The 20,187-nt window shown below is 37.1% G+C and overlaps 1 protein-coding gene across 2 annotated transcripts; it reads left to right on the top strand.

Annotated features, from left to right (window-relative positions):
• The first annotated feature begins 303 nt into the window (after positions 1-303).
• On the top strand, positions 304-19,374 carry LOC145238672 (short transient receptor potential channel 7-like). 2 transcript variants are annotated; one of them, XM_080101910.1, is made up of 20 exons: positions 304-508; positions 2,691-2,908; positions 5,546-5,722; positions 6,543-6,724; positions 7,202-7,364; positions 7,924-8,105; positions 9,366-9,447; positions 9,616-9,780; positions 10,844-10,941; positions 11,244-11,359; positions 11,427-11,566; positions 12,588-12,741; positions 13,810-13,951; positions 14,643-14,771; positions 15,765-15,960; positions 16,912-17,060; positions 17,861-17,963; positions 18,328-18,396; positions 18,465-18,543; positions 19,126-19,374. In XM_080101910.1, the coding sequence occupies exons 1-20, from the start codon at positions 436-438 to the stop codon at positions 19,308-19,310; spliced, it is 2,802 nt and encodes a 933-aa protein (XP_079958036.1). In that variant the 5' UTR covers positions 304-435; the 3' UTR covers positions 19,311-19,374. The 2 variants fall into 2 exon arrangements, with proteins under 2 accessions (XP_079958036.1, XP_079958037.1); XM_080101911.1 differs by lacking the exon at positions 304-508 and adding an exon at positions 1,447-1,705.
• Positions 19,375-20,187: the final 813 nt, after the last annotated feature.

The raw sequence follows: 20,187 nt of genomic DNA on the forward strand, positions 1-20,187 counted from the left end.
TTTCGGAGATTGAAATAGTGTTTTATTTCAATTTGCAAAATCGATCGCACATTACATGGCCGACATAACAGTTCGTGTTTTGGGGAAAAATTCTCACCATGTATGCCATCTACAATTTGTTTAGTGTAAACATTAAGACAAAACATGTTTTTAGGAAAATCTTTTATCAATTTTATGCTATAGTGTTTACCACATTTTAGAGAGAAAAAATTCCTAGCTATTTTAATGCTGGATTAGATAGGTAATCAGAGATTTATTTACAATTGCATGCTTGATTACACAAAACAATCATGGCGTGTTTTACAAACTGCGCGATGCTCTCGAAGGAAGAACCTTACCTAAGCTGAACGTCGCATCGATTGACCGGTTATAAGCAAGGCACGCGCCACATTTACTCTGTATAGAGTCGTTTATCGCCGCAGTTCACAAGCAGTCATGGCTGCCGCTTGGAGTAACCGTTCTCTTGCCTACAACAACAGACAAAAGTTTCGGAAATCGACAGTATCAGGTATTAACTGATGTGAATAGTTAATCCCTACGGACTTATAGTAGTTGCCTTTATGTTTTGGGGGTTTAATTCTCTGATAAAAAGATTGACGAATAATGACTGCACGCCAAAATTGAGTTTTTAAGAAGGATATTTATCACAAAATTGGTCAGTATTGTCAGTGCTTTGTTTTTTAATTTTGCATTGTTTACTATTAATTAGTTTTTTAATAATGAGTTACGTATAGGTATGTAGGCTATTTTACGTTGATTGTCGCTAAGTATTTTTAGTAACATGGGAAATTATATTGGAGAAAAAATTAAACTTAAACGTTTGCGTGTTATGTTCATGGTTGCAACTTTACTCTGCGACAAGTTAAGCCTCAACACAAAAATGCTATCTCTAACTGATTCCAACTGGGAATTGAAATCTATTTGTTTGTCGCAATCTAGATATTGGCTACATTTGTTAATGTAACCGAGCCAAATTGGGTTCTTGAATACCTATATGTCTTTGCTCAGTTTAGTCGGTCAGGGAAGGGTTTAGGTTGATGTGCAAGTATGATGTATTTAATTGTGGTTTGTGTGGTTACTAAACAGGCAAATATGCACACTTTGTAAAGTTTGACCAAAATTTACAAGATAAGCCAGTATTTCTTCGTAAAACAAGACGTTTTGGCTACTTATTTTGCATTTAAAAATGACAAAAACGTTTTCGAAACGGCATGTTTGTGGCAAATACAGTGGCTATAGTCGGTTTCTTATTACAGTTAAATAAGTGAATCTGTATTTCAGTCGTTAAAATCTACTTCGATAAGTAGCAGGTGCCAACAAATAACACAATTAATAAGAAAGAAAGAAAAAACGAGAGGCCAAGCGCGGCCTTCGCAATATTACGATAATTTTGACATCTGAGTTGCATTGTTTTAGCTGGTCGGTTGTCAGTGGCTATTTCACGCAGCGGTCGAGCAGGGCATTTGGTCAATGGTAGAACTGTCATTCCGTCTGCCATTCTCATATCACACCTTTGTTGCAATTGTTTTATCTCATGAATAAGGCATGAAGCTCGTGCCGTGAAAACGATTGGCCACCCACCAATGAAAATTAACTGGAAGGGTCGGAGAAACGAGTTCTTCGCATATTGAGTTGTCTGTGAATGAACGCTGCTAGCAACTTAGTATTTCTGTGAATGTCGACAAAATGAACAGCAATGCCTCGCGTAAGTGATTTAGTAGCGAGTTTTTATATTTATTTTATCGATTGTAGGCAGAATTTGTTTGTGTGTGGAAGTGGTTTACATGTTTTGGGCGTTTTTTTTTGTATTTGCTCGTACGCTTTTTTTTAACTAAAAAATTACTATTTAAAAAAAAAACGTTCGTGGTAAAACATATTTAAGATAGACACACTGATGTCCGGATATCTTCGTAAATGACTTAAAGATTATTTTCATACGTGGGTTAAAGACCGCCTACCCTTAGGTAAACTTTTTCAAATTTGTTTGGACGAAGTGATTATTACATTGCTTTGAATAAAATTGATTAGCGCAAGATTGAGAAAACGTAGAGAAGACATAGAAACCAGATTTCACTTGTCGGATGAAGTTTAAATTCGTAGTTGATTTTTTTCCTAATGAAGCGCTGTGTTTGTAAACCTGAAAACCTTTTTTCGCATTTATTGGCGAAAATCCATGCAGACAGCAAGTCTTTAAAATAGTTTGAAGGTCACTGCTTTAGATTAAGGGCAAGGTCATGGATAACTAGTTTACGCCGATCTGACTTGCCTTCGCAATAATAAAACCTTGGCCACGTCACCCAAACTACATGCAGTTATCTTTAGCCTCGATTAACCATCTCAATAATTCTCAAACCTTGTACTGCGAGAGATTTCAAAGTGTGCCGCGAAAAGTTTGCTGTTTTCAATTGCAAATATTTTCTGGTTTTGGGAACTTCATGAAAAAAAAAATGCAAGATTATCATAAAATGTCATCGAAAAGAAATCTCACCAATCATTACAAAGTTTCAACTTAAGTTAACGTTTTGTGTTGTTGGCCTGGAAAAGTGTGTTACCGAATAAAAAATTAGTTTGGTATTGTGCTAGCTTTAAGGAACCACCGTACTATAACTGGTAAACTAAGCTATAATACTCTTCTAATAAACTACTATACTAAATCACATCTAAATTCCTCATCTGTTGTTGCTCCACAGGTCGAAGATCCGGCGGGCGTGGAAATCGCGGTTCATCAATTTTTGGGTCAACTTTTAAACCAACCAATGAGGAGCTCAATTACTTGGAGGCAGCGGAATATGGGGACATCCCTACTGTACGTAAGATGGTGGAAGAATCGAAAACTTTGAATGTGAACTGTGTGGATTACATGGGACAGAACGCGCTGCAGCTTGCGTGCGGAAATGAACATTTGGAGGTTTGTGCTTTTTGAATCAGCAAGTCCTTGTCGAATAATTCCTTTCTTGACAATTCAAAACAATTTCAATCCTCCCCAATAGACTACATAGTAGATGCTTAACCTTACAAGGATAATTTTAAATTGGGTCGTTTATCAACTTTATAAGTCATATTCCCAGAGATGAAGTGTCTATTTACAAGCCACATTTACAAATTAAAGTAAATTCCCTTGAAAGGAATTTCCCCCGGTAGGGAACCACTGGTTCAGGGTAACCTATGTGCTGTTTTCTTGACAAAACAAAACTCAGGCGCTGTAGTGAATCGTTGATTCTGGCAACAACCTTTTTACTTTCCTATTACGTAAGGCGGCTATAGAGTGGGATGTAACACTCAAAAACTGTTTACCTTTGAAACTGATATACAGGTCCATCTAATTTTTGTTCTTAGACGTTAAAGACAGTGCTGGATTAACCATTAGGCAAAGTAGGCTAGTGCCTACAGGCCAGTCAAAAATCCAGGCCACTTTAAAATCAGTAGAATCTAGAATGATTTGGCAACACTGATAATTCTATTTTTTTAGTTGACAACCCTGATTTTCGGGCCACTTATAAAATGTGCCTACAGGCCAGCAGACCCTTAATCCGGCACTGGTTAAAGATGTCCCTTAAAATCGCGTCTTACCTACTAAACTCAAATTTTCGTTGCAATAAAAATCGGTAAATTGTATGTATAGTTATAGTGCTAAGTTTAAGTAAGACTTCATGGCCGTACAGAAGACGGCACCAATTTTGCATGCTTTTTAAGAGAAATTAAAACTTTATAATGTAATGCTTTAAAAACTGCATGTTAGTTAAAACAACACGCATGTTGGTTAAACAACAAGTAATTAGCCTTTCTAACGCTTCACTAGCCTTTCTAACGAACATCAAAATCGATAACGAGGTCGCTTAAACTCTTTTTGTTGCGTCAAATAAATTGTAAACCACTTTGAAGAGATTTTCTTAGTTTAAAGTTTTTGGTTGGCAACAGTTTAAATGTGCTCATTATTATTTTATGACCAGTCCTAACTGAATTTGTGGGCTGTTGCGCCTTCAGGTTTTGTGTTACCACCTGTTACTTTTCCCTCTATTAAATTTGGTAAGCGCCTAATTGATTTTTTGGAGCTAAAAGGTTTTTAAGCTGTCTTGTCTTGCCTTTCTGTTCAGCTATGGTCCAAAAGTTTTTGCTTTTTTCTTAATTTTATCGCTTTAATTTTCTTGCTACATACAAAAAAACATCCGAAGGGTTATAAAACGATACAAAAAAGAACACTTTATATCTTCGGTCTTGATAGTATAAAGAGTTTTCTAATCTGTGCCATTGTATAAAAAAATATTTTACAGTGCATAAACTGTGGCTTCACCCTAATTATGTGTACACGTAATAAGCTAACTGGCCACATAAGACTTGTTTTTGTATGCTGTTGTCAATGATACAAAAAAACACTTTAAATCTTCGCTCTTAAAATTTTTAAATAGTGCAAAAGTATAAAGGCTTTCCAAGGTCGTATCATTCTGTAAAAAAAGTAAAAAGTTTGGTTGGTGTGTGTACATGTGTATATTTTTTCTAAGTTTGTCGTGTTGGTGAACATGCCTATGGGGTGTTATTCTATGCAGGATGTATATAGACGTCCTAATTGCTCAACGGATATAGTATCTGATAATATTGACTTGACGTTCCTACTGCAGTCACAGTGGCGGCGGATTTATCTTTGATATTAAGCTCATAACGTGGTCATCCTATACAAATCATACAAGCTTCGCGGTTTACCAATCTATCTTGCACCAACTGGCAACGCGAAATAACAAGACGAGGTTATGTCGTTTCTCCCTATATGTGGCTGTATACACTGATGGTATTGAGTTCAAATTTCGATTTGAACTCGTATTATTTCCCTGAAGACCGCGTGGCAAAGTCATCGAGGCCTGAAATTGACTCGATTCCTTTTCTTCACGAATAAATTTAGGCTATGGATTAGGATGGGGTTGTTCCGAAGGTTGCTCTGTACTGCAAAATGCATTAGTGTTTTCTGTTACCGGACCTTTCGATTTCAATTATTTATCGCTTGATTCCGGTTACCACCTTGAATTTCGCATTTAAATTACGTATTATCCCAAAAGGCCATTTCGACATCGCATATACATTTTGTTATATAGATTCTACACCCTATTTCTTTCTGTACATATAGTAAGTTAACTGGCCACATATGACTTGTTTTTGTATGCTGTTGTCAAACCATTACGTAGGTTTTTCAGGAATGGGCCACATTTGGGCCGCAATTTATCTAACTATTCACGAATTGGTGGATTCGGGCCTGAAAATTGGGCCTTCGCATAGCTCGGTGCCGAAAAGAATACTGGACCGTGTTTTGTTTCGACCTTTAAAGTTTTACAAAATGGGTAATGCATACATGTCAAACATACGAATTTCAAGCATTTCATAGACACAATTCTTGGATATATTGTAAATTATAACCGGTTATTTGTAGATGCTACACTCTTTGAAATCAATTAAATTCATTTAATTACGAATTTATTTCCTATACAGCAGACGATCAAGGTCTCTTCATATTTAATTTCGATCTTCTTTCTGTAATGCCGGTCGATGTTTCAATTAGGTCGTTGAGATCCTCATCAAACAACCGACCATGTCAAGAATAGGAGATGCCCTTCTTCTTGCAATTAGTCGGGGTTACCTTCGAATTGTAGAAATCATTCTCAATCATCCTTCCTTTGCTGTTCACGATCGTTTAACGCGAAGTCCATGCGAACAACGAATGTTCAATGTTTCGGAGGTAAATGAAAATTCTTAAGCTCTCTACTAATGTGATGTAAAAAAGTCGTTACTGTGCACAGGAGAAAGTGTATTAATTACGTATCGATTTTTTTTTAACGAAACAAAGCAAGCACTTTTTTTTTATTAGGTAGAATTAAGGGCATATTATAGTTAGGGCAGTACTGTATGGAATATGTGCACCTATAAAACAACACTTTGCCAATTAAAATCTCTTGATATTTTGCTTGATTGACATGGAACTTCGGAATAACTTGTTTTTCTGTCCACATATCGTTTACAACTCATATCTAAATGTTTAAGCACCCAAAATATACAAGCAAAAGCATTAGTGTCCAAGGATTTTCGCTTCTTCGCAGGTGTTTCTTTTGATTACCAAGTTAATAATTTGTTTAGTTTCCCTTTAAAGTCTCCATTTTTAAATTACAATCCAAGTGTTTTTCAGTTAGGTATTGTGCATCCGAGTTTTGTCTATTTTATATCTGTAGTTTAGATTCTATAAGTTTAGATTTTTAGGGCAACTAATCACTGTGAAAAAAATATAAAGGGACAATAGATTTACTGATAATGCAAAGCGTTTCACCAAACCTGTAATACACCAACATGAGCAAAAATGGAAAGTGTAGACCCATGTTATTTTGCGTTTAAGGGAACATTAGTTACGCGCCATATTAAACACGTCTGGAAGGTGGAAGCCTTTGATTTCTTCCCTGATTAATGTGGTCTCACATTCATGACTATGTTGCCTGTTTCAAAAACACGAAGTCCACACAACTATACACTTACTGGTCAATGTAACTTTATTACATTCAATTACACAGGACCCAGATACAGACTTTTACGCTTACGACGACGATGGAACTCGCTTTTCTCCAGACATTACCCCAATCATCCTCGCAGCTCAGTGTCAGGAATTCGATATCGTACACGACCTGCTGCGCAGAGGCGCGCGCATCGAACACCCCCACCACTATCGGTGTCAGTGTCGCGAATGCACTTACAGGTCTGTATGGCATCAACCTAAAATTAAATTAAATGTGATTTTTTTGGACAACAATCAAACAATCCAAAAAGTGGGCAACGAGCCGAAACACCGTATTACAATGAAGGACAACTAACTAAAATGCATAATTCAACAATTTTTTTCCAAAAAGTTTGGTCATTTTGGTTAGAGGTAAATTGAAATATAAAATCCAACGTTTTCTTATGAGACAGTTAAGGATTTTTTTATCCATTTTTGTTAGGTTTATTGAGTTCAATAAGGTTTATAGATTAAAAAATGGGGTATAGGTTAACGTTTTATTGTTATCGAACGATTTTAAATTCATGTCTTTTGAGCTTGCATGTATGGACTGTATTCGGAACAATAAATATTTTAACACTCAAGTTAACACACACTCAAATACTAAAAAGTAAATTTAAGTACTAAAGGTATATTTGAACATGCTTTTTATGAGATATGCTTGCCTTATTCTTTTAGGCAGAGTCATGATTCGCTGAACCACTGCTTATCACGATTGAACGCATACAAAGGACTCGCCAGTCCCGCCTACCTTGCTCTTGCCTTTCCCGACCCAGTTCTCCATGCACTAAAACTCAGTCACACTCTTTCTAACCTGGCTAACGTTGAAAAGGAATTTAAGGTAATCCGTTAATGCCTGTGTCAGAATTATATGCTGGTCCAAAATTGGGACCCGAACCCGATTTTTGTAAAGTCCGAATTATATCCGAAAGGTAGTGGAATTGCAGCACATACGATGTGGTGTGTAAAGTCAGGCCTGTCCGAAAACCTCTGTCCGACTTACAATTCTAGTACGCGTACACAAAGTGCTTTGACATACTTCTCAAGGCCAAATGCTAAATAAGTTAAGATGGTAAACATGATAAAAACCCTAATACCCACCTTGCTTCCAATAACGACTTCTGTTTTAATCACCATACTAAAAGCAAGAGTTATTTGCTTTGGAAACCGAAAATACGAACTTTGCTGCTAAATTGTTCTTTTCGTTAGTATTTTTTCTACATTTTCTTGTACTTGCATTTAGTTTCAATGACGCGTAAAAACGTTTCATGGCTATGGAATATACAGTTTTATGGGTAATTTTTCAATGCATGTAAATTGCAGCGAGTCAAGTTAGCTAAAAACATATGATTTTTAAAATAGCCACAAAGTACATTTAAAGCTATTTCTTGTCTCATCAGAACGATTACATAAAACTTGCCACCCAATGCGACGACTTCGTAGAGAAACTTCTCGATTTATGTCGAGACACGCATGAGGTGGATGCAATACTCAACGGAAACTGCTCGTCGGTTGTAGCCGAAAATCAAAGATTGGCAAACCGTCGTCACCAGCCGGACAGGCGGGATAGAAACGCATTCAGGTGTCGTATTAATCCCTTTATTTGAAAAAATATAGATATGTTGATATGTTTAAACCTTAAATACTCAGCAGGCGCTTTGTAATGTCACAAAAGTAATAGTTGCAGTAGAAATTGTTTTGGCCTCAACGAAATTAATTTGAAAAAAAACATACCCAAACCACCATAACAACGTAAAACAGGGCTTAAACACATGCAAGTTATCCTTCGGTAAACACAGAATATTGCATTATATAGCTAATTTGTATTAAAATTGTCGATCCCGCCTACTTCAATAGTCGATCTTGAGTCAAAAAAGGTTGGTGACCCCTGGTTTAAAGCAATATCCAAATTTACAGTGAAGCATGAAAGCCGGTTTGCATCTTTTAAACCAGGGGTGGGCAACCTGCGGCCCGCGGGCCGCATGCGGCCCTTCATTAAAGCTTGTGCGGCCCGCAGAGACGCTTGAATTTCAAAAGTACTGGCAAACGGGTCCAATTATTACATATTTTTGAGCTGATTAATGCGTCTGATGTTAGTTTTCTGCGATCTGGCAAAATGTGGCTAGAATCAAATACGAATTATACTTGGAGTTAAGCATATTTGTTAAGAAACAAAGCAAAATCACTTTGTGTGATGCACATGTGCGGCCCTCGATCCAATTTTCACATTTATAATTGGCCCTATACAGTAACAAAGGTTGCCCACCCCTGTTTGAAACGCTTTGATTAGGTCAAGGGTCACAGGGCCAACCAAACATTGCATGGGTTAAATTCAACAAATAAGCGTATAATTGAAGTCTTATTGACCGTGTGCCAACCAATTCCATCTACTGGATGGCTAATGAAGTTCATTACATTTCTTCGCACGAATCATTCGTTAATTTTAATGACCGGTCAGCAAAATATAACCTGCTGCACTAGGTCCACATATCGCAAAATAATTCTTGACATCTGTACTAATAAGCTGGTGTTATTTTAAGCCATGCGCCTTACTGTTTTTAGAGGAAAAATCCCGGAACAGCCAATTATAGTATTCCAGGATATAGTATTTCGTGTAACGTTTTAGGTATGAAACCCGAAATACAAAACAAATCTACAGGGATGAATTAATTGCTTGTTGGAAAAAAATGTAAAGAAAAAGTTATCGTTTTACGTTTATGAGACAAAAACGAATTTGAGCAATGTTCATGTCATATCTGCTTCCAAATATTTGTATCTTTATCGATTCTTTTGTCATCTTAAATAATAATTATATAATCAATACTTAAATATTTTGTCACAGTTTTCGGGATTGCACTGGAGACACGGAATCAAATCCAAAACTTCGCCAGCTCAAGTTGGCAATAAAATATCGCGTGAAAAAGGTAAAGAATCCTTTCCTATAATTTTTATACAGCAGCAAACCACAACAAGTAAATGATAAGAACTAGACAACTTTTGAAATAAATAAGAATCGGAGTTTCACAACTTTTTACGAAATTGAAGACTAAGAAGATATTTCAGTGTTTCCGAAAATATTTTTTCATTTTTAGTTTGTGGCACATCCAAACTGCCAACAAAAGTTGATCGGAATTTGGAATCGGGATTTGAATTGGCTCCGTCAACTTTCGATTATCTACAAGGTTTTGCTTGCACTCGCCACAAGCCTTTTCATGCCTCTTCTATCCATCGTTTATCTCATCGCCCCCTGTAGTAAGGCAAGTTTTGGTCTGCTTACTTATATACTGGGTTATGTTGAGTTGAGTTTATTTCGCTTGGTGAACGAAAATATAGCGACACAATATCACTAAAACAATCACTGAACCAAGAAATAGCTGCGGAACGTTAAAACGTTATGGAGCGCTTTAAAGTGGAAGGTATACACTTGGTGGATGGGAGCTAAACGCACTGCAGCTACATCTGTCATTACAAGGCGTTATGTGACTGGCGCTTACAAGAAAGTGAGGTTGGCGCATTGTGGATAACACAACTGGGGGTGGGACGTTGGTAAAACCAGTCGATTGGGGTTATTTTACTTGTAGTGTTGGTTGTCGAAAAGTGTTTAATTAAAGATCACTTCTGTCATTCTTACACCCGCGTTATCTTGCATTTCAAGATACTTCTTGATCAAAATACACGCTGCATTTGGCTTAACGTTTTAAAAATTGAGGTAACACTTTACTTCAGTGTGTGCAACTTGCGGCCCAAAAATGAAGGTTGTGCAACCCGCGAATTAGTTAGCATTTACAATGTCTATTTTTGTGCAGTGGTTGATTTAAATTACTGAGCAGATCAATACGTCGGGTGCTATTTTCGGCAACCTGGCAATGCGACTAAAATTACTTGTAGAACTCATTATATGCGTGATTGATACGCAATAAAATAAAAACAACTCGTGTTATATAAAGGTGTGGCTCGCAATCTATTATTATTTATAATAATTACAGCTCGGTACCACCTTACGTGGGTAAAAACACATATGTACGATTTTCATAGTTGACATGGTTGAATTTTAAAATGCATTAAACCTCGGTTAATCCGGATCTTCGCCCAAATTCGGACAAAACTTAAAGTGATTAAATGATTTTTAATGTGGTAATACTATTTGGTAAACTAATCGACATCGCCAAATCCGGTGGTCCAAACGGGTCCGGACTAACCGAGGTTTATTGTGCACTAAAATAATTTTAAGTGAAATAAACTGGTTTTGCTGCAGTTCTTTTAAAGCAAGAGATTAAATAAAATCATAAGAAACGACTCGCTCATATGCACATTTCGCAGGTGGGGAAACTACTTCAGTCACCCATATGCAAATTCGCAATGCAAGGGATAGCTTACGCACAGTTTGTGTTGCTTCTGATGGTGAACTGTCTAGACCGGTATGTAAACTGTATTTTAACATGTTCCCTGTTTAAAAGCAGACTTACATACCTGTTGTGCACAACATTATCCAATTTCTATAAACGGGTGTCGCTTCTCCAGCATTTTTTCGTAAACAGCCGACATTTCGAAGCCCTTAACGCAAAAAATGTGTCTATGTATACCAGCATCCTGGTGAATTTGTATCGTATACGGGTCGGCGAAACGTCGGTTGTTGATAATAAAACTCCTGTAAGAGCAATACTCGTTTATACATTATGTCTGGCAGCAACAACTTATTTATTATGCACTTTGAACGTAGAATGGAAGGAGGCCGCGACGCTGGGATGTTATCATACTTTGCCCACGAGCACAGTCCAGTCGGTCGAGACACGACATTTAACTGGTGTGAAATGCTCATCCTGATTTACATATGTGGTATGTTGTCTTACTTTAAGGAGAAATCCTTTTTTTGTGAAATAAAGATTGTTGCATATTGACGCAGGTCTACTTTGGAATGAAATCAAGGAGTTGTGGCAGCAGGGACCCCGCGAATACATCTTTAAACTGTGGAATATTGTCGACTTTTTCATGTTACTTATTCTCATCACGTCGTTTTGCTGTCGGGCTATCGGATACCGCAAGGTACAAAACAGATTTTTTCAAGATTTCACCAGATCCGGGGTTGCCATATCCGCGTCAGCAAAATTCCTGACGGTGTTAATAAATACCTTTGGCGACATCAAACTGTTGAACTGATGGACAATGTTTTGGGGCCATTCGGTTTCGTTCATCGTATTACCTTTCAATTCATGCTGATCAGTCGTTTCGCATTAACGTAGGCAGAATCGTTTATCAGAAACCGGACAGATAACAGTTCAATGTAAAATTACAAGTTCTGTAACTACTATACGCAGACTTGGACAACTAGATAATTCTAGTTGTCTAATTCGTCAAATTAGAGGAAAATGATGGTAATTCTAATTCCAATCTAATTTAGACATACCTAGTAAGCTCTAATTCTAATTCTAATCTAATTCACAATTTTCCCCAAAACGCTAGTTTGTCCAACAGCATTTTTAGGCATGTGGAGTTTAAATTTGAGATGTACCACAGTATGGTTGGTTTTAAATCTAATTCTAGTGCGAATTCTAGTTTAATTTCTGTTTTTTGAGAAAGTGGTAATTCTAATTCTAATCTAATTTGTAAAAACTGGAATGCTCTAATTTTAATTCTAATCTAATTTGAAAAAAACGAAAAAAAATCTAGTTGTCCAAGTCTGACTATACGTTAGGTCAGGACGTCGGGTAACTCCAATCTTACCTTTAATTTTCCTCATGTATTTTTTGAATAACAATTCGCAAAGGTTTGCATGTTGCCTGCATGCCTGCATGAGTTTTTTCCCACTGAGTAGAACTTTAGGCAGAAGCCAATTTATCCTGTCCATATCAGTTGTGGGTTACCCAAACACACAAAACCCTGATAAGGTGTGGTGAATACATGATTTAGTACATCCAGCAAAGTAAACCGGTATTGAATGTCTGTTAACTAAGTTATAACAACATCAATTATAAAAAACTTGCAAGAATTTTTGCATAAGTGTTTGATATTGTAGTTTATTTTAGCAAACAGCTGTCCGAATTATTTTTGTTCAAAATACATCCAGGCGGCAATCGGGCAATCTTGGTGGTTCGAGAATTTCAAGGACAATGCTACAAGTGTGGAATACGATATGAGATCGGGCAATGCCACTTTACATGGAAAGGTCGTTGCCGAAGAAATACCTGCATGGGCCGGATACTATGCATTTACCCGTAAAGGTAATTTCCAGGTGCTATTTGTAGAAACACCTAATAGGCACGGTAAATAATTGATGCAGCGGCACAAAGAAGCAAACGATGGTTTGATCACACACGGCCCATTTGGCTATGTTATAACTAATGGATATGAATATTACATATTTTTGTTAAAAAAATTGTGCACATGTTCGGCAAAATAAGTAGTCGTTTGACGGCTTTAGGTACTTTTGCATGTAAGAAATAAGGCCGATTTAGTTGTTTACTGCAATATGTATGCCACAATCTCCAATAGGAATTTATTTCAATTTATAAATGGCCCCCAATTTAAATTTGAATGTCACGTCGTTTATTCGTACTATTTCCTTTTGCGTGTATCTTTTCCATGCGTAACATTTCGGCAAGCGATCAATTTTTTCGAATAATAATTAGTTTTGAAGCTATTTAAAAACGGGTTTTTTTAAAGTGACCCCCCTTGGTGGCCGTGACGCAAAGAGGCAGTTTAGGGGTGACAGTTCCAATAAAATGCTTCTGCGTGTGTGAGTGGGAACTGTAGCACGAAACTAAATGGTGAATTAAACTAGCGGTGTCCAAAAATTTTTAAGCTCATAAATCGACGTAGCAACATTTTATGGTTGGCAGCACGATTTGCCAGCCAAAACACACACACACAACAAATTTCCAAATTTAATGTGTAAAGATTAAGACGAAACTGACTTAGGTCACAAATAAGCACAAAACGAAGTTGATGCACACCAAAATTTTTGGCCCTTAAATTAATGTTAAAAACAACTTTGAATAACTCTCCTACGGATATAAAAAAATGTGGTTTTTACAAATGTATCGAATGCGGTGAAAACTAAAATGGCAAAAAATAGGGCCTGGATTGTAATCCATGTGGCCCTCGTGTGTCATTCCTAATGTTATCCGGGCCGCTGTGCGAAAAGTTTGATGACCCTTTGTATATAGCATTCCAAAAAATAACATGGCTTTGTTATTGCGTGACGTTGGACACCTTATTAGAGCATTTTCTAATACCCCGAAAAGCTGATGACGATATCGATTGGATTTTCTTTTTATTTCCTGGTGTAGATCGATCCCACTGGCACTCCAGTGATCCTCAGTTGATCGCCGAAGCTCTTTATTCTTACGGCATGGTTCTCAGCTTTTCGCGTATCTGCTACATACTCGAGGTCAACGAGAAATTCGGCCCACTTCAGATATCCTTGGCCCGGTGAGTGCTTTTAAGAATCCTCGGGCCGGTTTGCTTGTTTAAAGAGCGATAGGAAACCATCATCAAACCTGGAAGCTGTCACATTAGATGCTTGAAAACCGAATCCACTACGTTTTTTGCGTGTGTTTAGTTTTTTGATCTGTTTGTAGAATAGAGCATTTGTACAAGCCTAAAATAAAAGTTAATCACTTTTTAACTATCCCTTGGCTACCAATATTGACATATGTTAGTTCCTTATTTAAATACAATTCATAAACGAACATACATAATCAAAGAACATACGTACAGTGATTGACATATAGAAACACATTTAAAGAAAACACCAGGGGAACTTTAGCATCGTGAAACAAAGAGAATTATCGTTAAAGGGTGCTTTATTTTTGTGTACTAAGTTATGTTTATTTTGTTGATTCCTAATCTTTTAAGGAGGTCGGCGCTTGAAATACCAACTAGTTTGTCTCGTTTATCTGGCAAGCAACAATTTATAATTTATTAAACTGGTTTGACTAGCATTCTCACCACTCCTGTACACAGGTGTGGCATTTCAAAACCCTGGCACATTTAGTCCAGTGCTCGTTGGCGTTATGCTATCATTGATTTGCCACCATTGAAATCTATAGGCCGCTAAATATAACTAATCTTGTTGCTACTTTGACTTTTGTTGTTAATTAATCGTTTTTAATTTTTTTAGGACGGTAACTGACATTATTAAGTGGTGTGGAATCTTTTTCATCATATTCGGTTCATTTATGTTGGGACTTTTTAACTTGTATTCGAATTACAACGTTCCAGGAGCCAAGACACACAAATCCTTCACCACGTAAGAGTTTCACCATAGGATAAGAAAAACTAAAAGACCTGGTGCAAACGTGCAACTAGAATAAAGTTTGAATATTTTAAAAATAGTCTTGACGTCCTTTGAATTATGGATTGGAGGTCAAATCGATCATAAAGTAATTAATTGAAGTTAATTAAATGTACTGGCCATTGGTCAACGCGGCTGGCCAATACAGTGTACGACAAATCTGATACTAATCGATCTTCCCATCAACTTTTGAATAAGCCTGACTGAGTTAGTATGTTATAAAGTCTACTATAGCAGTCTGAATTTCGAATTTATGGCAACAGAGGATGTTTAGTCTACGTTTCTTTGTTTTTTGTTGAAATGTATCATCTAAACAATTTAACTAATCCAATACATAAAAAAACGAATACTTACTCTTATGTTTGTGGGCAATTTTGTTTAACCCGTTTGCCAAGATTTTGAGGTAGATTTGCTAACAGAGGATCTCACAGAACACAAGGTTTGCTGAATACCGATAGATGGCGTAAAGAGTACAGTTTGTTTAAATTAACAGTCAGGCTGGGATAGGGTTAGGGCCAAATTTAACGTAAAGACTTGGGTTTTTAGCTTGATTTTATTGTCATTATTATTACAAAACCTTCTAAAAGCACTAACTGTTAACATTTTTTTTATTTTTTTTCACGGGGTTCGAACCCAGGACACTCCCGGGGACGAATCCCGATCAGGGTTTTTTATGTCTGTATGTGGGTCAGGCGCGCCGGACCATTCGGCCAAGTTAACATTTTTTTACACAGACTGCACTTAAAATATTTGAGTGCGGCACCTCCCGGAAATTAGCAAACCTCGTGCTGTGAATTCCTGTATTAACAGTTCTGCCAGATTTTCGTTTTTTTCGGACTTCAAACCCAGAACGCTTCCTTGTACGAATTATGGTCAGGGGTTTTAAGTCTGTACGGGAACCAAGCGCTTGAAATCATTTTACCAACCCCAAGTTTTTCTGTCACACAGAATCGAGGAGACCTTTATCACGCTTTTCTGGTCAATGTTTGGTTTGGTGGATTACCGGGTGGTGGAAGTTAACTATGACCATGAGTTGACGCGAATTGTCGGCTATCAACTTTACGGCGCATACAACATTGTCACTGTGGTTGTAATGTTGAATATGCTGATTGCTATGATCAACAGCTCCTATTCCGAAGTTGAGGTGAGTTACAATGTATTTTTTTAACAGTGATCTAAATTAATGGTTATCAAACGCATGTGCCTTTGCTTCCGACGGAAGAAAATTTTAACTCCTGGGATGACTTACTTTTTTTAACTCCTGGGACAACTTTAAGTTTAATTATTTATTAGTTCAAGACATAACTACCAAACTAAATGCGTTTAAAATACGAATATAGAATCCATCGTGATTTGTTTAGATTCTAGAGCAATCATGCAATGGAAGTATGTTTAAGACTTAAAGAACTTGACTTGAAATGTGTCAGCTGCAGTCAAAAAGCTAATAAACTCGAATATGACAGAACTCAAATCATAACAGGCAGCAAAACATGCAAAATTTCTATGACTACTTCATGCATGTAACACTTTTTTTACTGAAAACGTCATTATTTAATTTTCGGATGGAAATGACATTGGCTTAAGGATAAACCATAACAAATTAAGTGTCGCATTCTGGATAAGGCAGTGTGTACCTAATTATTTCCGAACTGCACCCCCTTCCGGTTACATTTTCAATTAAACTCCAGACCCTCCTCATCACGTGCGAGGTTTCATGTGAATGTAGCTAAGATTACCGGGTGATTAGCGCGACTGCCTTGTGCTCACACAATCTAATCCTGTCTCGATCACTTGTAATTTTCATTGTTACAGCCCTGAGTAATCAGACTGGTTGAGCTATTAAATTGAAGTCCCCAACTTCAAAATACAAGAATGAAAATTTGCTCCAACGTGCTTGCAGTAAAAACTGGCAGCTTATTATGGGCATCACGCATTCAGGCGCTCCATTCGAAGATACTAATGAGAGAAACACAAAACCCCCATCAAAAAATACAATATTTCAAATACTATTTGTTTTTTTGTTTTTTTTGCAATCTCCCCACACTTTCTACACGTTTGAAAACACTGGTCTGATATAATTGTTGTCATTTTGAAGGGCGATTCAGACGTAGAATGGAAATTTGCTCGAGCTGAACTAATGCTTTCCTACTTCGATCGTGGAAATACTTTACCAGTTCCGTACAACTTGCTGCCAACGCCCAAGGCCTTTTTAGGTGCCTGCTCTTGTCTATTTGACAGTCTTGGGTATGTATACAACTTTAGTGTTTTCGTTTAAACTCTAATATAGCATTTACTCAGCGTATGTCTATCTATGTCATAATTTTGGGACTGACACAAATTTATTTACATTGTGTGTGTGTGACTTTGTGCCAATTGGTAGTGCTTGGTTACGGCACGTGTGGCTGATGGCAACATGCCTGTGACTGCCCGTGTGTGGCTCACGTTGTGTTTTGCGCCTTACAGTTTTTTGACCTGTTTTTGTGTCGCCAGTCATATTATTTTGAAAACTGTACTGTGTGGACCTATGCTTTAAAAAAAGAAAATGTTTAATTTAAAACTGACTGACAGCTTCTGGGTATCAGCCGAAAAGCTCAAAAGGTTATTTTTCAAATAATCGCGTACAAGACCATATTACGACCGGAACTTTTATCACATACCTTTTAAATTTCAACAAAAATAAAACAATAATCAAGTTTAGTTTGTTACTTCCTGAATCTGTTGATATCTCCACCATCGATTGTTGCATGACTAAGTTCGGAGACATTGTTTTTTGTACGCACATGTGGGCACATTTGGAAATCGCTGTGTCCCATAAGTTTAAGCTGTAGCCATTTACTATTATTTTTCCTTTTTTGTTTGCGTCTTACAATGTTGTTGTTTTTTCAATTCTTTCGCTGCGAAAGCGCTTGGTGGGTCTTGTGTGGCCAAGCATGCCTAAAGAGTACATGTCGTGTCTGTTGGCCTTGTCTGAAAATGTGTCTATAAGAGTTGGCCGAAAATGTGCTAAGCATCAAACGTTTTAACTCGTATAATCGTTTTCACAGAAAGTATTCCTTGAAACGTAAGCGTGACATGGAAATGTGTGACCCAGCATCTCACTCTGGAAACAAACCGATGCTCGATCTCAACCACATCACACACAACAACGTACGCAGCCTTGCGATATTTTCTATATTTATGTACAAGTAGGCCTATACCATACGTCCACATACCCTTCTTTATGAAAAAGGACTGGTCTTTCTAAGACTATAAAAAAAAAGTGATTAAAACAGTTAAAATACACTAAGTTACTAGGCTGAAGAACTTTGTGACAGTGATAATTATTCATTGAAATTAATAGAGTGCTCACGTTACCCAAAATTGACGATTTTAACTGATTGCGTGAGATAGGTCAAGCAAATGGTAAAACGTAGCTGGTGACAATCTTGAATGACAAGGTGTGCTCTTGTTAAGTGATGGTAGGCCCATATTGGCACAAACGATCTTAAATATAAATCCCATATACTTACAGGACGAATTTACTACGCGGTTCTCGTTCAGGCACAAGCAAAAAGGAATAGAAAAACACAAGATGTACGAGGTGCGTTGGGTTGCTTGTTTTTTATGTCGCTATTAAAGGATTTTGTTTGACCGTTGTTTTACTTACAGATTGTGATTTGCCGAATTGTTAAACGCTTTGTGCTTCGTGCCCAGGTTGAGAAAAGCAAAAACGCGGAGATTACTGAAGGTTGGTATCATTTGTGTAAATCCACAAGTATTTTGGGTAATTTTTGCAACCTTTATAATAATTTCAGACATGTACGTTATTTTGGGGCATGTAAAGACCTAGTATAATGCAACATTTTTCTTAATGCCGGTAGTTGGCGCAAAAACCTGAATTAATAAATTAGAGGTTAGACAGGGTTACCGGATCAAATTTTCAGTAAATTTCAGTTTAGGAACTAAGTTTTATAATTAGTTTTAATGTAGTTTTTGCTACAAAACCTGACTAACCAAATAACCCTACCAAACCGGTAGCATACCCCCAAGGGACAATTTTTAATCTTGTGTGGAGGGATTTACTTTAACTTGTACATGTGGTTTGTAAACAGACACTCTGGGAAATTTAGGCTCTGGGAATAAAACCTGTGGAACATATTATACCCAATTTTAAATATCTATATTTTTCGCACCTACTGTGTAACGTAGTATTATTAGGGACGAATTAAAAAGTTCTGAATTGTTAAGGGGAGAATTTGTCAAATGAGGCTGGGAACCACTGCCTTAAGGGAAACGCTGTAAGAAATAACTGGGTTCACTTCTTGTTTAGCTGAACTGCAAGAGATAAAACACGACATCAGCAGTTTGCGTTACGAGATGTTGGGCAGCAGTGTGCGGTATGAGGAGAAAATTGACACCTTGCTGAATCTCCTGCAAGACAAAAAACAATTTCTCGACGTCCTACCTCGAAGGGAAATCAAAAGGAGATCTTCGTACGGCGCGAATTGTTCGTAAACTTTAATTTACCCGATTTGTTGGATATTATTGTATTTTTTTCACGTAAATAAAACATTGTTTCGCAAAAAAAGTACAAGCTAGCCCGCTCTGGTAGGCGTTTTGCCCAGTGGGTGATTGTGAAAGTTGTTAACGTCTTTTGGTATCTAGACTAGATCCAAATGAGGTATTTATTCAGCAGTTATTTGGACTTTGGAGAAACTACCAAAAATGTTGCCTTAACTTTTAGAAATTGATAAGATACCGATTTAAACTAAGTTCGTGTGGTTTACAGTATAATGTGCCATCAATCGCTAATTTCAGCAGTTTGAAATATTTCTTTTCGTCCGCTAAGTAGCGCTAGTGCACAACAAATAAGCTAACTGACTGGCGACTGCTCAGCTGTGAAGCAGCCACGGCGGTGAGTCAAGCACATCAAACAAATTCACTTTGCGACAAGCAGCGCGTCTGTGCGACTTCCTCATTCCCATGCGGCTTTGCTTTAGCCTTGTGAGTTTCAGCGGCACTTGACCGCAAAATTATTATGATTTTGCGCAAATCTAGCAAACTGGAACGTTTGCTTGGTTTCTAACAACAGAGTAAACAAAAACTAACTTTACAATAATTCCGCTACTGCAAAACAAATACGTATTTTTTTTACTTTTCTAAAGTGCTGCAATAAATAAAATGTATTAGTGGCATTTTTCAGACAAGACAACTAATGCAAATGAATAATAAATAGTCCATGAATGACGTTGTCAACATATGTGATTTCTATATTTTTAAGGTATTTGTCCCCAGTATTTATCCTAAAGAACAAAACTTTCCGTCACAAAAACAAAAATAAATTGAAACAAATGCGTTTTTTTTAATAAATTAATATTTCTACACGTGTTGA

Source organism: Phallusia mammillata, chromosome 7, assembly GCF_965637545.1.
Source record: "Phallusia mammillata chromosome 7, kaPhaMamm4.hap1.1, whole genome shotgun sequence".
NCBI lineage: Eukaryota > Metazoa > Chordata > Ascidiacea > Phlebobranchia > Ascidiidae > Phallusia > Phallusia mammillata.

Coding starts and splice junctions, on each gene's coding strand:
- LOC145238672 (XM_080101910.1), top strand. CDS start 436: ATGGCTGCCGCTTGGAGTAACCGTTCTCTTGCCTACAACAACAGACAA. Junction 2,909..5,545: donor GCGGAAATGAACATTTGGAG/GTTTGTGCTTTT, acceptor TGTTTCAATTAG/GTCGTTGAGATCCTCATCAA. Junction 6,725..7,201: donor TGTCGCGAATGCACTTACAG/GTCTGTATGGCA, acceptor TTATTCTTTTAG/GCAGAGTCATGATTCGCTGA.